Source organism: Etheostoma cragini, chromosome 9 (genome assembly GCF_013103735.1).
Source record: "Etheostoma cragini isolate CJK2018 chromosome 9, CSU_Ecrag_1.0, whole genome shotgun sequence".
NCBI classification, from domain to species: domain Eukaryota; kingdom Metazoa; phylum Chordata; class Actinopteri; order Perciformes; family Percidae; genus Etheostoma; species Etheostoma cragini.
The window spans coordinates 19049674-19067445 of record NC_048415.1 but is presented as its reverse complement, the minus strand read 5'-3'; the positions used below and the strand labels follow the sequence as shown (position 1 = coordinate 19067445).

Below are 17772 nucleotides of genomic sequence, written 5' to 3'. Positions count from 1 at the left end.
ATAGTATATTTACATAATTTTAAAAATTAGTTAATTTACCATGGCAATCAATGTGCCATAGTGTTTTTAATGTTATGAGATTACAAATAAATGATATTAATCAATTGAGGTATTCAAATACACTGTAGTCAATGATGACACCTTAGAGCTCAACGTCTGAGTGGTTTATTAGAATAAGAAAGTTGACATAGAGCAAAGTCTCCATGCGGAGTGACAGGCAGAGCTCGGGACAATGTGGAGAATGGTGAACAACTGCTGAAGTGTGTTTGTGTGTGTGCAGTGTATGTGTGTACCGGGCAGTTGTTGGAGGGTGCATGCACATGTTGCTTTTTTGCGTGACGACAGACAGATTTCTTCGCGGACAGAAGCACACACACACTTGCATGTACTGTACAAATTCACACGTCGCTACTTCTGTACACACACGGAGGCTGTGTCGTCATGCAGCTACTGCACTTAAATTACATGTAAGCATCAAGGTTATGTACACGCAGTAGGGGCATGTGTTTTCATTTGATGACTGCCTGCCCAAAAGGGCCCTTGGGCGACGGGGATGGGTCCTTCACAGTAGCAGGAGAAAAGCAGAATCTCTTTGTGAACCTCAGTCTGTAGGAGTTCAGTCACTCCTAGTCCTTCTCTTCCTGTCCATCTCCTTTCAGACTCAACATCCAAATAAAACACACAACACCTCAGTGCTGCTCACAGTACTGCTTCATTGTCACTGTCAATAAAATAATTAACATGATAGTCATCAGGTTCGTCTTCATTGTCGTCTTCAAATCCGGCACACCAGAGAAATAAAAAATCATATACAATAATATTCCGTATAATCTCAAACAAATATCTACCACAGAAACAAACCATAGAAAAAAACATGACAGAGATGATCAGTGCTGACTAAATACATCTACAACTTTTTTTTGCCTTGTTTTTGTGCTTTTTTTCCTCTTGTAAGTTGGCTCAGAAGGGAGAAGTTTCATGTCACTATTACCAAGTGCGATGTTGGAGTTAATACAAGTTTGCCTTCGTTTCTGGACTCTTTCTGGGGAATACAGCACAGTGGATCACTGTATGGCAAGCATATTGGCAGTTATTGGCTGGGAGGCATCGCATCACTGGGCCACACGGCACAAACAACCCCAACACACAAAGGCATGGTCTCTTTAACAGGCACACAGACACAACCTAATAAATAAGAACACAGACAGACAGACTGGGTCACAGAGGCTCGGTGAGAATGTCATGTGTGTGTGTGTGTGTGTGTGTGTGTGTGTGCGCGCGTCTGTGTGAGGGACTGGAGGCAATATGTGCGACATTTAACAAAGAAAAAACTCCAAACTAAATAATTTCTAGGCATAGGAATCCAATTTACCGCATGAAAGGCTTTGGAAATGGCTACAAAAATTTAACACATTCAGGATTTCAAGTGAAATAAAGAAGGATTTTGTCAATTCGTTTGAATTCTGTTTCTGTCACCGACTTATTAAATTAACAAGCTCACCTTTAATAGGCACAAACAGGATGAAAGAACGGCCCAGCCTTACATTGGGTAGAGATATTATGTACTGCATGTGTGCAGAAAGACAGTGTGTGTCAGTTAACAATAAAAACGGGCTTGAACGAAGAAGACAACGAGCAGCTGTTGAAAGAGGAGGAATGGGAATGACATGAAGTATGTAAAGAAATAGGGAGGATGATGACTTTAATAAACAGGCTGACTTCCATGAGGCTACACCTACATTCTTTAGTTGCCCTGTAATGTTGAACTAATGTAAATCAAATTATGCAGTCAGTAAGATAACATCAAGCACAGTACCTTTCATAGAACCAGTCAGGGTTGGCCGCCTATTTCAAGCCTGAGCTATGTATCTGATCTTAATTCAATTGCATCCCCAATTTGGTTAAAGGGTCAATGGTATTTGTGCAAACGCATGTGAATGTGTGTGTGTGTGTGTGTGTGTGTGTGTGTGTGTGTGTGTGTGTGTGTGTGTGTGTGTGTGACTGGTGGTCGGAGGGGAGGGGCGTATAGAGCTGGTTGAACCTCCCTCTTAGGGTTGATGTGTCTGTTGTAATCTTCTCAAGGGCTCATCAGGCCATTAGAGGGCTGGGAATGTACTTTGCCTAATCAAGCATGTTTAGTGAAACACCGGAGGAGATGCAGAGCGAGGACACGGCTGGCTGGGCAAGCCAACCAAGACAGAGAGGCCTTACACACACACACACACACACAAACACACACACACACACACACACAGATCACAGCAGAGATGGAGACGGAGAGAGATAGCAAGGCCAGGCGGGTGGAGGGCTCCGTATCCTCAATACTAATGACCTGTTTCAGGGTGGAATGTGTAAAGAATACACTGTATTAATGTGCTCAGGCGGTAATGCAGTAACATCATGTTCGCCCGCCTGACCTCCTCCTCTGTCCTTGCTTTCATGAATCTCTTTTACTGGCTTGTCTCATGCAGTACCTCCAGCTCTGGCTGTGTACTTTTTAGAGCTCGGTACTAAACCTTAATGTTGTTTTGGTACCAACAGAAATGTGCCAGTGGCAAAAAAGCTGTCAGCTGGTATAGAGTATGTGATCAGATATACAATCTTGTTTACTTTTTATGCTATAAGTACTTGATTTAAAATGTTGTTGTTTTTTAATTTACACAATTTCTTTTTTTCGGGTAAAATTCTTGTGAAGCTGCTTGTGTTTAGACAATGTTACATTGGCTTCGGTTATTACAGTAAATGTAAAATAGATTTTACAACATTTATTGGCCTTAGTGTTGAAATATTTTAAACAACACCCAGCCTTAGTATGAAACCTTATACTAAGGCTTATTACTAAACCTTATTTTCTGGCCACTTGGTGGCAGCAGAAACCAACCGTAATAATAACATTGACATATTATTTCCTTTTGAGGAGAAGACCAGTATTGACTTTTGGTCTCCACCAACTCATGGGTTAAATATCTGTTCCTTAGCTACAAAATGTTTCACTATGTTCACCAGCGGAGCGCTAACTTTGTTTGTCTACCATTTGTTGCAAGTAGTGAGCAGCAGATTTCTTTTAGCATTTTTGCGAAAAAACAGCTACTAACTGAGGCCAAAATCAACATTGACTGAGGTGGTGAGAGGGAAACCCTCCTACAACAATTAGCTAAAAGACGCTGTGAAGCTCCACACTGCTACCTTAAAAGGAAAAAAGGGTTTTGTGGAAAGACATGTTTTTTTAAATTAAATGCAGTACGTGTATATTTAATTATGGTCACAAAAACTGAAAGCTGTCATATCGGCACTAGTAAATAAAAATTCAACTGTGTACTGTGTATTTATCTGTTACGACCTGGGCGTAACATTATCCAACCTACCTCTTTTTGTAACATAAAATTGTGTAAATATATCGTATGGCATACACTGCTCCCCCGCAGGGCTCTGACACCATTAGCGCGGATTTGTGAATGTCAAGCAAAGGGTTGCTGCACAAAATGAATGGCTCAATAAAGAAAGAAGGTGGACAAAAAAAGAAAGGTGAGAATGAGAGTAAAACTGAACAAAGCAGATGTTGTTTTTTGCACTCAACATGAGTAACGCATTCATGGACACAAACCCAAAGAGACTCACACAAACAAGCCCGACACAAAAAAACCCCACCTCCAACAAGCCATGACCCAGATTAACTAAAGCTATCTCTGGATCTACATTTGAATCAAGAAAGGATGAGAACGGACAAAAAAAAACAACAGAAAACATCAAAAGATCAGACAACAAGTGAACGAGTAACTCCACACCCAAGCACCCATGCCCATCTGTTTTCTTTATCCCGCTTTTGTTGTAAAACACACTGCAAGAGATAAAGCCACAAGGGATGACCATTGTGACAGCTAGCAGTGTCCCAACTGTGGCCTCAGCCCTCAGCTCCTCCCTTGTTCTGGCAAACCAGTAAATCACCAGAGTGGGTGAAGCCCACGAGATGCCCGGTCCTGGTTTGGTACATCTCACCTGACGGATGGAGCTGCTGTCCTCCTCATTGATATTCTGCTAGGCTGCGGTGCTGGGCTATGTCTCTGACTCTTAACGGCTATTTGTTGCCGCAGTCTCCTCCTGCTTCTGGGGCACAAAGAGGCTCAGTGTCGGGCAGAAGAGGCTGAATGGAGCTCCCGAGCGGCCGGGCCTCACAGCCCCAGTCACACAGCCAGACAGCCAGAGCTCACATTCCCTCACTCAAATGGACTGCGGAGCCCATGGGGGCCTGAGGTCAGGTCAGACAGACCCGGGCATACTGAGAGGAAGCTAGATAGGGAAGAATGGAGGGGAGATATTGTTCCTGTTCCCAGCTCCTCCTGACATATCTAAACTTCCGTTTGCTTTGCTGAGAAAACACTTATATTATAAAATATCAAATTAAATTGGTTTCATCTCCGTCCTTATTGCTTTCTTTCACTTTATGATGGCTCTGTCCAGCGTTGCCTCTGAGGTACTGGGAATCACAAAAATTACAATGGGAGTAATCTCAACCCTTCACTAGCCACTGGTCAACCACTCGAACCTCCGACTGGTAAGAGACACATAATAAAACCCATTTGATCCTGTGGGATTGTTTAAAAAAAAAGAAGGAAAAAAAAAAAGGGTAAATAATGTCAACTTCAACCTCCTCCGTACAGAAACTTCATTATATAGTTATACTTCACAGTTCGGACAGGAAACTGGTTGGGGTCGTCGTGGCTCGTGATTCACATTCACACATACACACAATACACACACTGCATGATTCATTAAGAGTCACTGCCCACTGGCACAGCTACAACAGTTTTAGTCTTATATGAAATCCAAAGTAAAGTACACTGTTGTCTGCTGGATGCCACTGGCACAAAAATAACCAAAGCAGAAACAAAATTTCACACTCAAAGAAGATCCATGTTGTCAAATCGGTGAACAAAATGGTGGAGGGAGACCTTTCACATTTGGCGCTGCAAGGAAATTTCCCTTCATCATCATCATTTCTTTTTCTTCATTTTTTGTTTAATCTCCACACTTTAAGAAGCTTCCATTTCCTTTGCACCCCTCTGTTTACCTTACTGTTTGTCCTGTGGTGTCAAGCTCTGCGGGTCGCACCACTTACAGAGCGGGGGGGTGCACCTCAGATTAAGAGCAGAGGAGCGTGAGCGTGAGGAGAGTTTGCCTCTCCTCTTTTTCAACTCTCTCTTTGTCTCTCTCTTCAGTCAGCTGAATGACGTCAGAACATTGAATGACAGTGAGAGAGGACAGACAGGGTAAGGTTGGACCGGGACATTGAGTCTGAGGGGTTGATTTATTCCAGTCTGCTGTTGGAGGGAATGGGTGTTCAGAGAGAGCTTGGTGCCAGGGCTCACGTACATCGCCTCACTGGCCACTGGGGGTGCGCTCTCCCATGTTCTTCCCTAGAAGATGGCTGAAGTCAGCCAGTTCTCCCAGCCCTCGAGGCCCATGCATATCTGGCCTGATGAGGCCCGGGCGCTGGGAGTGATAGGGCACTCCATTGTTGCCGTTGTAGTTGAGCGCCTCGTGACTCCAGCGAGGCTCCCCATAGTCCATGTGGGGAGTGGGAGCGGACACCACCCTCCGTCGGTCGGGGGAGTCCTGCGGCGTGGCAGGGTAGATGTATTCTCCCGCTGAGTTCCTCAGGGTGCCACTGGGACGACTGCCACCATGCTCCCCTCTCTGGGTGGCTAAGATCAGGTAGCGCTGGCGCTCTGTGTGCGGGGGCAGCATAACCTCCCCTGGGTCCTCTATCCGGACCATCCCTCCACCCCCTCCACCTCCATGCAGGAACTTGGAGCTCAGGTAGATGACAGAGTTGTTAGGACAGGGAGTCCCCACAGCGGTGAGGAAGGTCTGGCTCTGGTCCCAGTCGGTGTCTGGGAGACGCATGGACCGTTTCTGCTGCAGCGGGGTCTGCTCCGGGGTAGGCAGCAAGCCTGGGTCCATGTCTCCTTTAGGCCAGCCGTTGGGCGTGACGAAGGGGTTGTCCGCCTGTGAACGCCTCCTTTCACCGCCGCTGGTTCTTGTTACGCTCATTACTGACCCGCTGCGGCCCTGCCCCAGCATGCTCTGCTCTTTGTCATTTTTGCGACGGGCGCCGTTGGCTCCAGAGCCTCGAGAGTGGCGGTGGCGGTGACTCATGATCCAGCACACGGTGAGGCCGGAGAGGATGGCTCCTGTTGTGAAGGCTGAAACAGCAGACACCACTAGCAAGTTTACGGACACCAGGCCATCAGGCTCCTCGATAAAAGTCTCTTGGAGCAGCATTCCTACAAAGAGAGCGATACAATCACAAAAACAAAAGCCATCAGTCAACTGGTGGAAATAGCATCAGTGTTTCTTATATTAAACATATGGGAGTTAACAAACAGGAAGACAAAATGGCCTATTTTCTCTCTCCCCTCTGTGGGTGGGAATGCTTTCCAGCCAAGGTAGCTCTGGCTAATTGCCTTCATTACGTAAAGTGGATGGTGATTTTAATAGCTGTAATAACTGTCTTCCTGATTGAGAATAGCTCTCAACCCTAACATGTTTCACAACATTAGCTTTATGGGGAGAGATGCCAAGTCTGGCATTAATGATGACTAATAATTTCAAGGTTTTCTTATTATAAACTATGAAAATCTGTTATACTTTCCATATAGATGTTTGTGTTGTATATACTACTTGTGAAGTATTTTGATTAAAAAAAAGTACATGTAATGATCCGATAAGTTTGTATAAAACACCTCTGGATGCTTTTGGCTCAGCTTGTTGTTGAATGTACACACTGTAAAAAATCATCTGAACTTGTTTTCTGTGCTGTGAATTTATTTATAAAAACAGCTCAAATAATTGTGTAGATATTTTCCCTTACTGCATCTATATGACAAAGTCTTATCAGTAGACTAGACAATACATTTCTGTATTTCTTTCGTAAAAGAACATGAGATGAACTCCCTCTGAGAGAACAGTTTATGAATAATTGAAGATATGAATACAGCTAGACCATAGCACGAGTTGCCATAGATCAATTAGGATAACGCCAGGAGAAAAGTTGTTCTTTGCAGCGGGAGCTCCTGGGACCAACACCAACGAATCCAATGAAAGGGAAGCAGATTGAGGAGAAACAGATGAACTAAGACGAGGGTGTTAGAGAGAGAGAAAGAAAGAGAGCGAGAAAGAGAGGAGAAGTTACCCAAAGCAAACTCGAACATTTGGGGCCTTAGACAAACATAGTAATAGTTAAATTACAGCACCGATAGAGGCAGAGGGAGGACCGTCTCCACAAGGACAGTAAAATAAATCCTTTCTCACACAAAACAAATGGATGTCATTAATAGACATTGAGAGCCACTTACTCACTTCCATACAGCACAGAAAAGAATTGAAAATAAACATACAGAGAACAGCAGCATTTATTTTTTAAAACAAACATACTTTTATTGTCTGACAAATTCATTTTTTAATGGGGACAAATGGAGTTGGTTGTGGTGCAAAACTATACCCTAGCATGAGACAGCCTGGTGGTTAATTAATGTGGCCTGTGGCTTGGTATAAAAAAAACTGTTACTTCACACACTGACATTAAGCTTGGGAATGGCAGCTGAAACCTTGTGAGAGACCACGGAACTGCTGTGCCGGAGGGGTTCTTGTACGCATTAAAGGAGCAAAAAGTGCTGTTAAAGTTATTTCTACTCTTATACAAAATGCAATCTATCTAATTAGTTTCACATAGTTTTGGGAGGTTTGGGCACATCTGTTTGAGCTCATTCCAACAGGTTAGAGCTTAAAGCTGATTTGTGCTCGCTTTATAATAACACCTCTTTCCAAAAACAATGTTACAGCTACTGTAGAAAAATCCCAGGCTTTGTTCTTAGCTCTTTCCTTTTCTAAGACAATGCTGTCAATGGTCCTCAATTAAAAAAAGAACATTCATTTTTCCTGGTGGCCTTGACTCAAAGTCTCTCTAGCAACACGAGTACAATGATCTCACAATGTGTAAAGAGAAAGAGCAGGGAAAAGACCAGGAAATCACTGAGGTAAAAAGACAGTCTACTATGAGGCTGCACTCACAGTTGCGCTAAACGCTAACATCCACATGCTACTGTAACATGCTCACAATGGCAATGCTAACAGGTAGCAGGTACAGCAATATTTAGCCTGTTAGCATGCTAACATTGGTTAATCAGCACCATACACAAATTACAGTCGAGGCTGATGGGGATGTCATTAGTTTTGCAGGTATTTCGTCATAAATCAAAGTTTTGGATTAATTCACATCGGGAATTGATTATGGTGCTAAATAAAAAAGTCTTTTACCAAAGCTTTTACAGTTCATCCTGAGAGGAACATTAATTTCTGAATCAAATTTAATGGGAATCCATCCAATAGTTATCAAAACATTTCATTTAAAAGCCCAAACGTCAACCTCATGGTGGCGCTAGGGGAAAGGACATAGTCACCAAACTCAGTGTGGGTCCTCATCTGGGGACCGTGAATATCAAAAGAATTCCATGGCAATCTATTGTTGTGATATTTCAGTTTGTTTTGGAATAAAGTGATAGACTGACATTGCCATAGGGACACACTTCTGGCGTTGCTGATAATATTTTGTCCAATAGAAGCTAAAACCGGACCTGAAGATAAAGTACTGTATAGACTCAATAATGAGGCAATTTAGGGGAGAGGAACCTAGTTTGTGTTTTTCTTTTATTTATTCAGACAGTTGGTTGATTGCCAGGCTATATGCTTCATTGCTATGGCATTAAAGCTGCACTCTAAGAAGTTCCTGTAACAAATGAGCAGAATTGTACTAAACCATTCATCCATCCCTTGTCACTTACTATTTCACCTTATAGTTTAGACAATAGATCCTCTACACTATCACTATCAACTGGCCTTGTTGGTCAATCAATGTCTCAGCACTAATTAGTCCTTTAGCACCAATGAACCACGTGTAGCACTCAGTGATACACGTGGACACAAGCCTTAGTTACAGCCTGATAATTATGGAATATGCACCGTTCAGTTTAGTTCATGTCAGACAAATCCTCCCAAATAACCGGAGATCACATTTCATCAGGGGGATTGTCTTTGGTCCTAAAGCGTATTGGTTTTTAATTTTTTTGTTTGCTTTGTGGCAAAACCTCTTCATCCCTCACTTCATTTGGACTTTTTTTTTTCTTTTCTCTTTCTCTTCCATTAGTTCATCACCGCTTCTGAATTTTAATTTTGGGATAATACATTTCCTTAATAATTAATATCTTGACCTACAAACTGGATTGTTGAGAAGAATCTTGCTTCAAAAAATCTCCTGAAGAAGGTCCCTGCATGTGGCTTGCGTTTGGCATTTTTAAGTGTTTGTTTAACTGAGTAGGTTAGGAGGTTAGTCTTGCCCAACGGGATGTAAAAACGTGATAGCTCAATATCTCAGAATTGCTCTTAAGATGGATGACAGCTCATAATTTGTCTCTCACAACATGTGTTTCTTCACTTCATTCCATCATGCTGCCACACAGCCAGCTCGTGGTTACATTCATGTTTGCAAATTCATTTATTTGTGTTCTTCTATGTTTATATTGAATTTGGCATTTTTTCATTGGGCATTCTTTTCTGAACATATTGTTGGCATCTTTGTTGCAGAAGTCTAAACTGAGTCTCAATTCATGCTGTATTTGTTTTCATGTTTCAGGCCAATATTCAGTAGACTGCCAGTGTCAATTATATGACCTCTCCAGAAGAGTCTCTGTGGGGGCAGTCGATGCGACACAAGAAAGGCATTTGGAGGTAAGCAACATGTAAACTTACAGTGTCCATACACACACACACACACACACACACACACACACACACACACACACACACACACACACACACACGCACACGCACACAAGGAGCTTGAAAAGTCAGGTAATGAATTGATTCATAGTTGGATGTATTGCTTTGAATGAACCGCAGCCTTGATGACTTTGTAAACAAAAACGACGCGCTGCATGCACAGAAAATTCAGGCCATGACCGCAACCTAACAGGGTAAAGCAACTCTCCACACACACACACACACACACACACACACGACATCTGGAATTGTTATTGCTGTACTCAGTTGCAGAGGTTATAGATATTTCTTTAACATTTACTTTAACTGTGGTCCTGGGTTGCCGTGTGGCAGTTCAGATTAAATTCTGCACGGTGCAATAATACTGCTGTCATCTTCATGCAGGAGGAGAGATTATGACAAGTGTGTGTGTGTGTGTGTGTGTGTGTGTGTGTGTGTGTGTGTGTGTGTGTCTGTGTGTGTGTGTGTTTTCTTGTTTAACTATATTATTGGGGTCCAAAAACTGGGAGTTCAATATACTTGTGGGGTCCCAACAACTTGATTTGAACAAAATGAGTGATCCCACTACTTAAAAAGGCTGTTTGAGGGTTTAGACTTTTTTAGAGGTTTTAGGATTAGGGTTAGAATTAAGGTTCTTTATCATGGTTAGGGTGAGGGTAAGGGTTAGGGTTAGGCACTTAGGGATGATGGTTAGGGTAAGGGTCTAGGGAATGCATTGTGTCAATGACAGATCCCCCACAAAGACATTATGTGTGTGTGTGTGTGTGTGTGTGTGTGTGTGTGTGTGTGTCTGGTCTTAGTACGACTTTCTAGTGTGTAGCTGTAGAACAGTGACAGGCTGGCCTTTAACACACTAAACATGTTTTCTTGACTCTCTGTCTCTTTGACATAAACACTGAGATTTGTTAATTATTTCGGGAAGTTCTTTTTCCTGTTCCCCACATATGTCTGTCTTTCTTGGATGCACAACACGTAGATGGAAATCTTTCGCCAGTGGCAGTAAGCTGAAAGGGCCGATGAAAATGAAAGGCTAGATTTGGTTTTCTGTGTGACAGCCGGCAGGTTTCCTGCATCCTACCAGGAGATGACATTAGAAGCAGCAGCTTGCACACTCTCCCCTCCCTTCAACTCCTTCTCTCCTCTTACAATCCTTCTCACTTATTAAAGCTTAATAGAAGCCAACGGGCCTGCCTGTCAGCCTGATGCAAACTGAGCCGCTTGTCTTGAAGCTTCCAGCTCCAATTACAGCGTAACAATGAGAGGAGAGGCATTTTATATGGGTTGAGGAAAAAGGAGGAGATGTGAGGAGAGAAAAGGATATGAGACAAAAGAGGATAGTTTGAAACAAAAGAGGTAAGAGGAGAGGAGGGCACAAGTGAGAATTAAAGAGGTGAAGAGGAGAGAGAAAACGCAAGAGAAAGGAAATTTGGAGGAGATCAGAGACCTAGCATGTACCAAAAAGATGAAACGATAGCATATTTGTGTACAATATGTAATACAATATACAATGTATATGTTTGCAGCAGTTATCTGCCAAATTCAAGGGAGTTGTTACACAGTTCGATTTTCTCTTCGGTATTCAATTTCCTTTGTCTCCGCCCCGCAGTCCGCTGTTCCTTCATACCCAGTCATGTTTCGTCCTTCCCTTCCGCCCACTCCTCTTGTTGGATGTTAATCCTCTCTCCATATCTCTCTCTCTTACCCAGCCTTCCTTTGATCACCAAGGGTGGCGGCATGATGGGAGTAATGGCTTAAAAATCCAAAAGAAAAAACTAAAGCAACTTTTACTTGCACACTCTCAAATCAAGGTCGTCCATGCCCGATCACATTTTGTGTCGGCGCGAAGAAATGATGTTTTCGTTACATGGCAAACGTGACAGGTGTGGTCACGTAGATCTGAGTGATTTGAAAAATGTTCCCTCATGTTTTCCACTCTCATTTTCCCCCTTCGTTTTGCCAGGTAGGCAAATTAATTTTTAAAAAAACCTGCTAGCTCCATGCCAGTTGTTAAACATTTCCCTTGATTAGAGCACTGGCAGACTTTGTGTATCTGCTTGGCCCATGCTTGCAGTTTGGCGTTGCTTTCAACAACGGCCTTGTGAATGTGTGTGTGTGTGAGAGATAAAGACAGAGACTCAAACGAAGGGGAGGGAGGATGATTAACCTAGGATCTGATTAGAAGCACGCCTCCAAGGGATAATCACGGTTTATTACAACTTGTGCCTGATTTTCATAGTTGTGGCCTTCATTCTATCCGGTATGATAGCACTCTACTCATTAGGGCTGAAATCTGGGAACACTTTAGCATCACTACAAAAGTCTGACAATAAGCCGGAAAATCTCAAGCAACGGTTCTCCACCTGGGGGTCAGGACCCTTGAAGGAAAAAAAACATAAATTCCTACCCAAAATGATCTAAAGTCTATTTTTCTTTTTCTGAAGTATTTAAGAGATTTTCTTCCCCAAAATCTTTAAATTAAACAATGTGAAATTAAACAATGTGAATTTTGAATTGTTGGTCTAACTAAAACAATTAGAGTACACGTCAAATGATGGTTTCTGCAGTGTAATATATATGTATATACAGTATATGAATGATACCCATTCTCCTCCCTCTCTATGATCGGGGCTTTTGACTCGTGTATGACCATTTGGAACAGCTATACATAAAAAACTTGTTTAATCTCCGACATGTTCAGACATGTCGAACAAACTAGTTTTTTTTTAGCGTAACCCAACCCTTACAGCATTATTACTGATTGTGATGACCAACTACCAAAATAAGACCCATATTGTGACAAACCAAAACTATTCCTAAGAAAATGCATGTCACTGAAACACAAAACAGCATCTAGAAGCCTGTTCACCTACTCACTTTGTACACTGGTTTTTGATTTCTGACCGGAGGTTTCAGCATAGACGTTAACCAATTAATTTGGGAACTATTTGATGCTTCCTACAGTTCGATAAGTTTCTTAATCAAAAAATCAGGCAAGGGAACTTTTATACAGTTTAGAGCTGGAATGAATGTTTTAGAAAAGCAGCACATCAAAACAGAACAAAGAGACTTTGCAGCATCCCGATGGACCTGTTGATGCCACGAGCACACACTTCTGAGCTTGATAGGTTACGACTGTGTCAGCATTCAGCCGCTGATCTGAGGGGCTTTCATCTCCAGAATCCAACATTTCTCTGCATGTTAATGTGTTTATGCACGCAGTGACGGCAGGGATGCACGTGGCAAAGCACGTGCGCCATAGTGTTAGTAAGTGTGTATAGATGTATGAATATGTGTGTGTGTGTGTGTGTGTGTGTGTGTGTGTTAATAAGTGAGTGTGTACGCTGCCTCCGCCCATGGCTCAGTGATTTTGCTCATTTACTCTTATTCTCTGTTGAAAGACTGCAGGCCCTATTCTGTTTCTTTTGTTTTTAGCATGTCTTGCACCTTCCTGCTTTATTACTCCATTTTTTCACCATCTCCATTACTTCTCTTTTGGGAGATACTCTGTCTATGTTACTCTCTATTTCCACTACTGTCTCTCTCTCTCTCTCTCTCTGACACACACACACACACACACACACAGACAGACATACAACACACCTCATGTTGTGAGCTGTGAGGCCAACACCGACATGGATGCGAGGATGGAAAGAAACGAAACGAAAGCGGTTTAAAAAGGAACAGGGACACTGCAGAGCTCCATACTGGGACTAAAGCTAGCTTGCTCCTAAACTGTGTTTACTCTTGGGGTGATTTTAAAACCATTTAAAGTCCCTCCCTGACAGCGGTTTTTGCTGCTGAAGAGTTCAGCACGACTCCCTGGTTAAAAAAAAAAAACCTTAGCTCTCCTAAGGGTTAGGCAGACGTGCCGGACCGATCAATATGTTTAAACATTTATGTGCAACAGCCATGTGTTTGCAATTAAAATTCCATAAAATCTCCACCCAAAAACCTGCTCTCAATAGATTCAAGACTTCAACTTGGTCTATTAGCGAGGGCAGATCAGACTTTTGGCTGCCTCAGAGTCAGGGATTGAGATTACGGCCGCATAATTACATACCTGCATGACTCTCTTGTTGCATATGCAGTGCTCACTTCCACCTCTTAATTTTTAACTCTCGCCCTCATTCCATATATCGGTTTCTTTCTCCATTTTCGTGCTCAGAATAATCTCTGCTTGGGGTAAATGAGGTAAGTCAAGAGTTGATTTGGGGGAAGCGCTACAATAATCAGAGGGAGGGGGGGGGGGGGGGGCTGACTCCTTCACGCTGTAATCATAAGCTACAGCCCTGTTGCCCATAGATGTCTTTGTTTCTAGTCTATGCACACATGTTGTCAGGAATGTTCCTCATTGAATTTATGGATTCAATTAAATCAGGAGACCTTGTTTTCCCAATCTGGTCAACCTTTAGTGAGAGGCAGCTTAACAAGGGGCGAGTCTGTTAGTGGTTTCAGCTGCATCCAATCCAAACAAAGCAACTGGGCTGTGGCGGATACTGTGGTGAAATAAATTGTTTTCCTGAGAGTTTTCTACGCATGAGGGTGCATGTGTCTATATAGACATGTTTCTGAGTAAGATGCAGCTTTTATTCTTTTCCTCTAACTTACCGGTTACAGAGTTGGCTGTGCTTTCGTTTAGTAATTGATATTCTCATTTTAGGGGCAAAGCCAAAAGCAAACCGTGGAAAGCTATAATAAATATTCACAAACGTGTCACAGGCAATCAATTGGAGAGCAGGTCCGCATAGCATTAGTCTAACTATCTGCCCAGAGGGCTCATATCTCTCATTCCCAAATCACAAACCAGGCAATTTCAACTTAATCTTTCTCACATGCCACACTCATATATCACAACCAGAGCATGTATGGTGCTATACTATGCGCCCACCAGCTGAAAACACATGACAATTTGTTGTTATGTTAAGTCCCCCAGCACTCAAGTGTTGGACCCGTTCCTGATACAAATTTCTGAAGGTTTAACAGAATAATTAAACCATCAGGTCTCATGTTGGGGCTGCACAACATCTGGGTGGCTGATTGAAACTTCCCTCACCTCATTCATTCAGCCACCCCGCTGCTTGGTTAATTTACAGGCCACCTTTAATGAAATGTCTGTGCCATGACACGGACCAAGGCCTCGCAGGTGGACAAGACATCGAGATGCATCCTGTGCTAAACGATCGCTCAGAATCACAGCGCCTGTCAGGTGACCTGGACTAAAAAGAGTTTAAGGTGATCAATACTGAGGAGCTGCAACAAAGCTGTGTGTGAAAGAGATAGGAAGATGCTGATGGACAGACTAAGATAGAGAGAGGGAGCTAGAGAAGAAATGCGGAAAAAAAAGAGACTGTGACAAAGAAAGAAAGAGGAAGTGTTACGGGGAGGAGCAATGTAAATGAAGAGAAAGAGAATGACAACTGGGACAGAGAGAGTGGGACAGTAAAACAAAGCGAGAGGGAGAGTGAAAAAAATGCAGTAGTGTTATTGATGTGTTGCAGAAAGGATGGAAAGTGTTGTTTGATGCAGGGAGTTATGGGAACTCACCATGGTCGATTTCTGTCTGAATGATAGACACAAAAACAATCCCAAGTGGTGTGAGTGGAGAGTAGTTACAGTACCCTGGATGTCACACTGCAAGACTCTCTGTTGAGGCATTACACAGCGCCTCCAGGTCCTGCCCGCACTTTCCTGGGCAACTATTACTCAGCACTGGCCACAGTCCAGCCTGAGGCCCTTATTCTTCATCAACCCTGTGTGAGTGTGTGTGTGTGTGTGTGTGTGTGTGTGTGTGTGTGTGTGTGTGTGTGTGTGTGTAAGTTTAGCCAAATTCCTTTGTCCAAATGCCCCCCCCCCCCACTCACACACACACAAAGATGTAAATACTTGATGTGAAAAGTAACTATATATAAAAGGTAGAGCTGGGAAATTATCAATAGTCTAATAGTGATATGAGACTAGATATCATCTTAGATTTTGGATATTGTAATATGACATGTATCTTTTCCTGGTTTTAAAGGCTGGAATACAGTAAAGTGATGTCATTTTTTGAATTTACCATAAGGTTGTAACTATTCTATAATTTTCCTTTACCCACTCAGTCATTATATTCACACCACCGATGGTTGTTTATCAAAAATCTCATTGTGTAAATATTTTGTGAAAGCACCAATATTCAACACTACAATATTGTGGTATCGATATCAAGGTATTTGGTCACGAATGTTGTGATATTTGATTTTCTCCATTTCGCCCAGCCCTATGTGTATGCGCCATAAAACTATATAGTCAAATAAAAAGGACAGTTGTCTCTGACATGTAGTGAAGTACATAATTGTATAATTGCACTCAAGTACAGTACTTTAGTAAGAGTACTTAAACTCATGTACCGTGCTTACTGTATGCTACAATTACAAAAAGAGACAGCTCTTTCTAATTTCCACCTAATTATGGCAGAAACGGATTATACTTTCAATTCCAGTTTGGTTATTGGACTATAGTCAATTGAAGTAGTTTAGTTGAAAATTAAACCACATTTTGTCTACTATAACAAATATTTGCAATCCAGTATGTGGGCTCTACAGTTACAGTTAATCCAGGTTGCGGCATTTGGATTAATTTTAAAAATGCATCAGCACTAATATCAGATGTTAAAGGCCCTGAAAACTTATTTTCCTGAAAGCACGTTTTGATTCAAATGTATAATCCTGATAGGTGCATGAAAATATGTGACATCACAAAATTTCAACTGAGCATAACTAAACACTAAACCAGAAATAAAAAAATAAAAAAATACTTTTCCAATTTAGGCAGAACATTTTTTTTTATTTGTGTAGAACGCCATGGAAAGAAAGAAGAAAGAAGCTGATTTAGATAACATGTTTTTAGGACATTTAAATACTGCATTTGAAAGCAAAATACTATGTAACATGATATGTATATATAATGTAATCATTTTAGAAAAGTCCAAAGTCCAAAAGGACCACAAGCAGTGTGGACGTTGCAATGTATTTCGATTATTTATTTTTATTTTTATTTTCTACCAATAAATCCCACTTTTTACCTTGAATCAACTTTATAACCTTGGATTAAGCCAACTGTAGTCATGGTCAATATGTTATTTTTTTTATTTTTAAGTAGGTTGTAAATTTTTTCCTATGTTTTATTTAAATTGTGCTTACTGTAACTACTCTATGCACTTCAAATTGCCCCCCGAGGACATATAAAGAGTTCTCAATTCTTTTTTTTTTTTTTTTTTTTTTTTTTTAAAGATTATTTTTTGGGGCATTTTAGGCCTTTATTGGACAGGACAGTTGAAGTTATGAAAGGGGAGAGAGAGGGGGAGTGACATGCAGCAAAGGGCCGCAGGCTGGATTCGAACCCGGGCCGGCTGCGTCGAGGAATAAAACTCTATATATGGGCACCCGCTCTACCAACTGAGCTATCTGGGTGCCCAAGAGTTCTCAATTCTTAAAATAAATCTGTATTTATTTTGTTTATTTAGAAACGTAATAGTTTTTTAATTAAATACATAATGGGCAAATTATTTGCATTTAAATCTCTCTCTTTTTTCTCTTGAATTTCAATTACCCAAAGCAGTTCCTAAGTTGTGAAGGTCCCTAGAGGACCTCCTCTACTGTAAACTACAGAGATCAGGGGAACAACAACTTGATGTGTGTGGGGACATTAAAGCAGAGTGAATATTGCATTAAACTGAAGTGCTTCTCTTAAAAGTTGTATTTTTGAATGAAAATCAGTAATGAAACAAAAACGAGTCAGTCCTTACAGAGCAACTGTGGCCTATATGTGTGTAACCCTCACCACCCAACCTGTAGAAAGATGGTAACCCTACACGCACACGCACAAACACACACACATACACACACACACACGCCTACCATGGAGGACCTGCGGCTCGCTGAGGGGTCACTTTGTGTTTGT

General features: G+C 41.9%; 1 protein-coding gene and 1 long non-coding RNA gene across 2 annotated transcripts in view; one reads left to right on the top strand and one right to left on the bottom strand.

The window, feature by feature from the left end:
- The window catches only part of LOC117950360, a 340112-nt gene that overhangs the window by 204292 nt on the left and 118048 nt on the right, over positions 1–17772 (top strand). The window lies entirely within an intron of this gene.
- sema6bb (sema domain, transmembrane domain (TM), and cytoplasmic domain, (semaphorin) 6Bb) overlaps positions 136–17772 on the bottom strand; it is a 127557-nt gene continuing 109920 nt past the window's right edge. Inside the window, exon 17 of the mRNA XM_034881299.1 lies at positions 136–6284. Coding sequence (XP_034737190.1) covers positions 5377–6284 — 908 coding nt within the window. The 3' untranslated portion in view covers positions 136–5376. The remainder of the gene's footprint in view (positions 6285–17772) is intronic.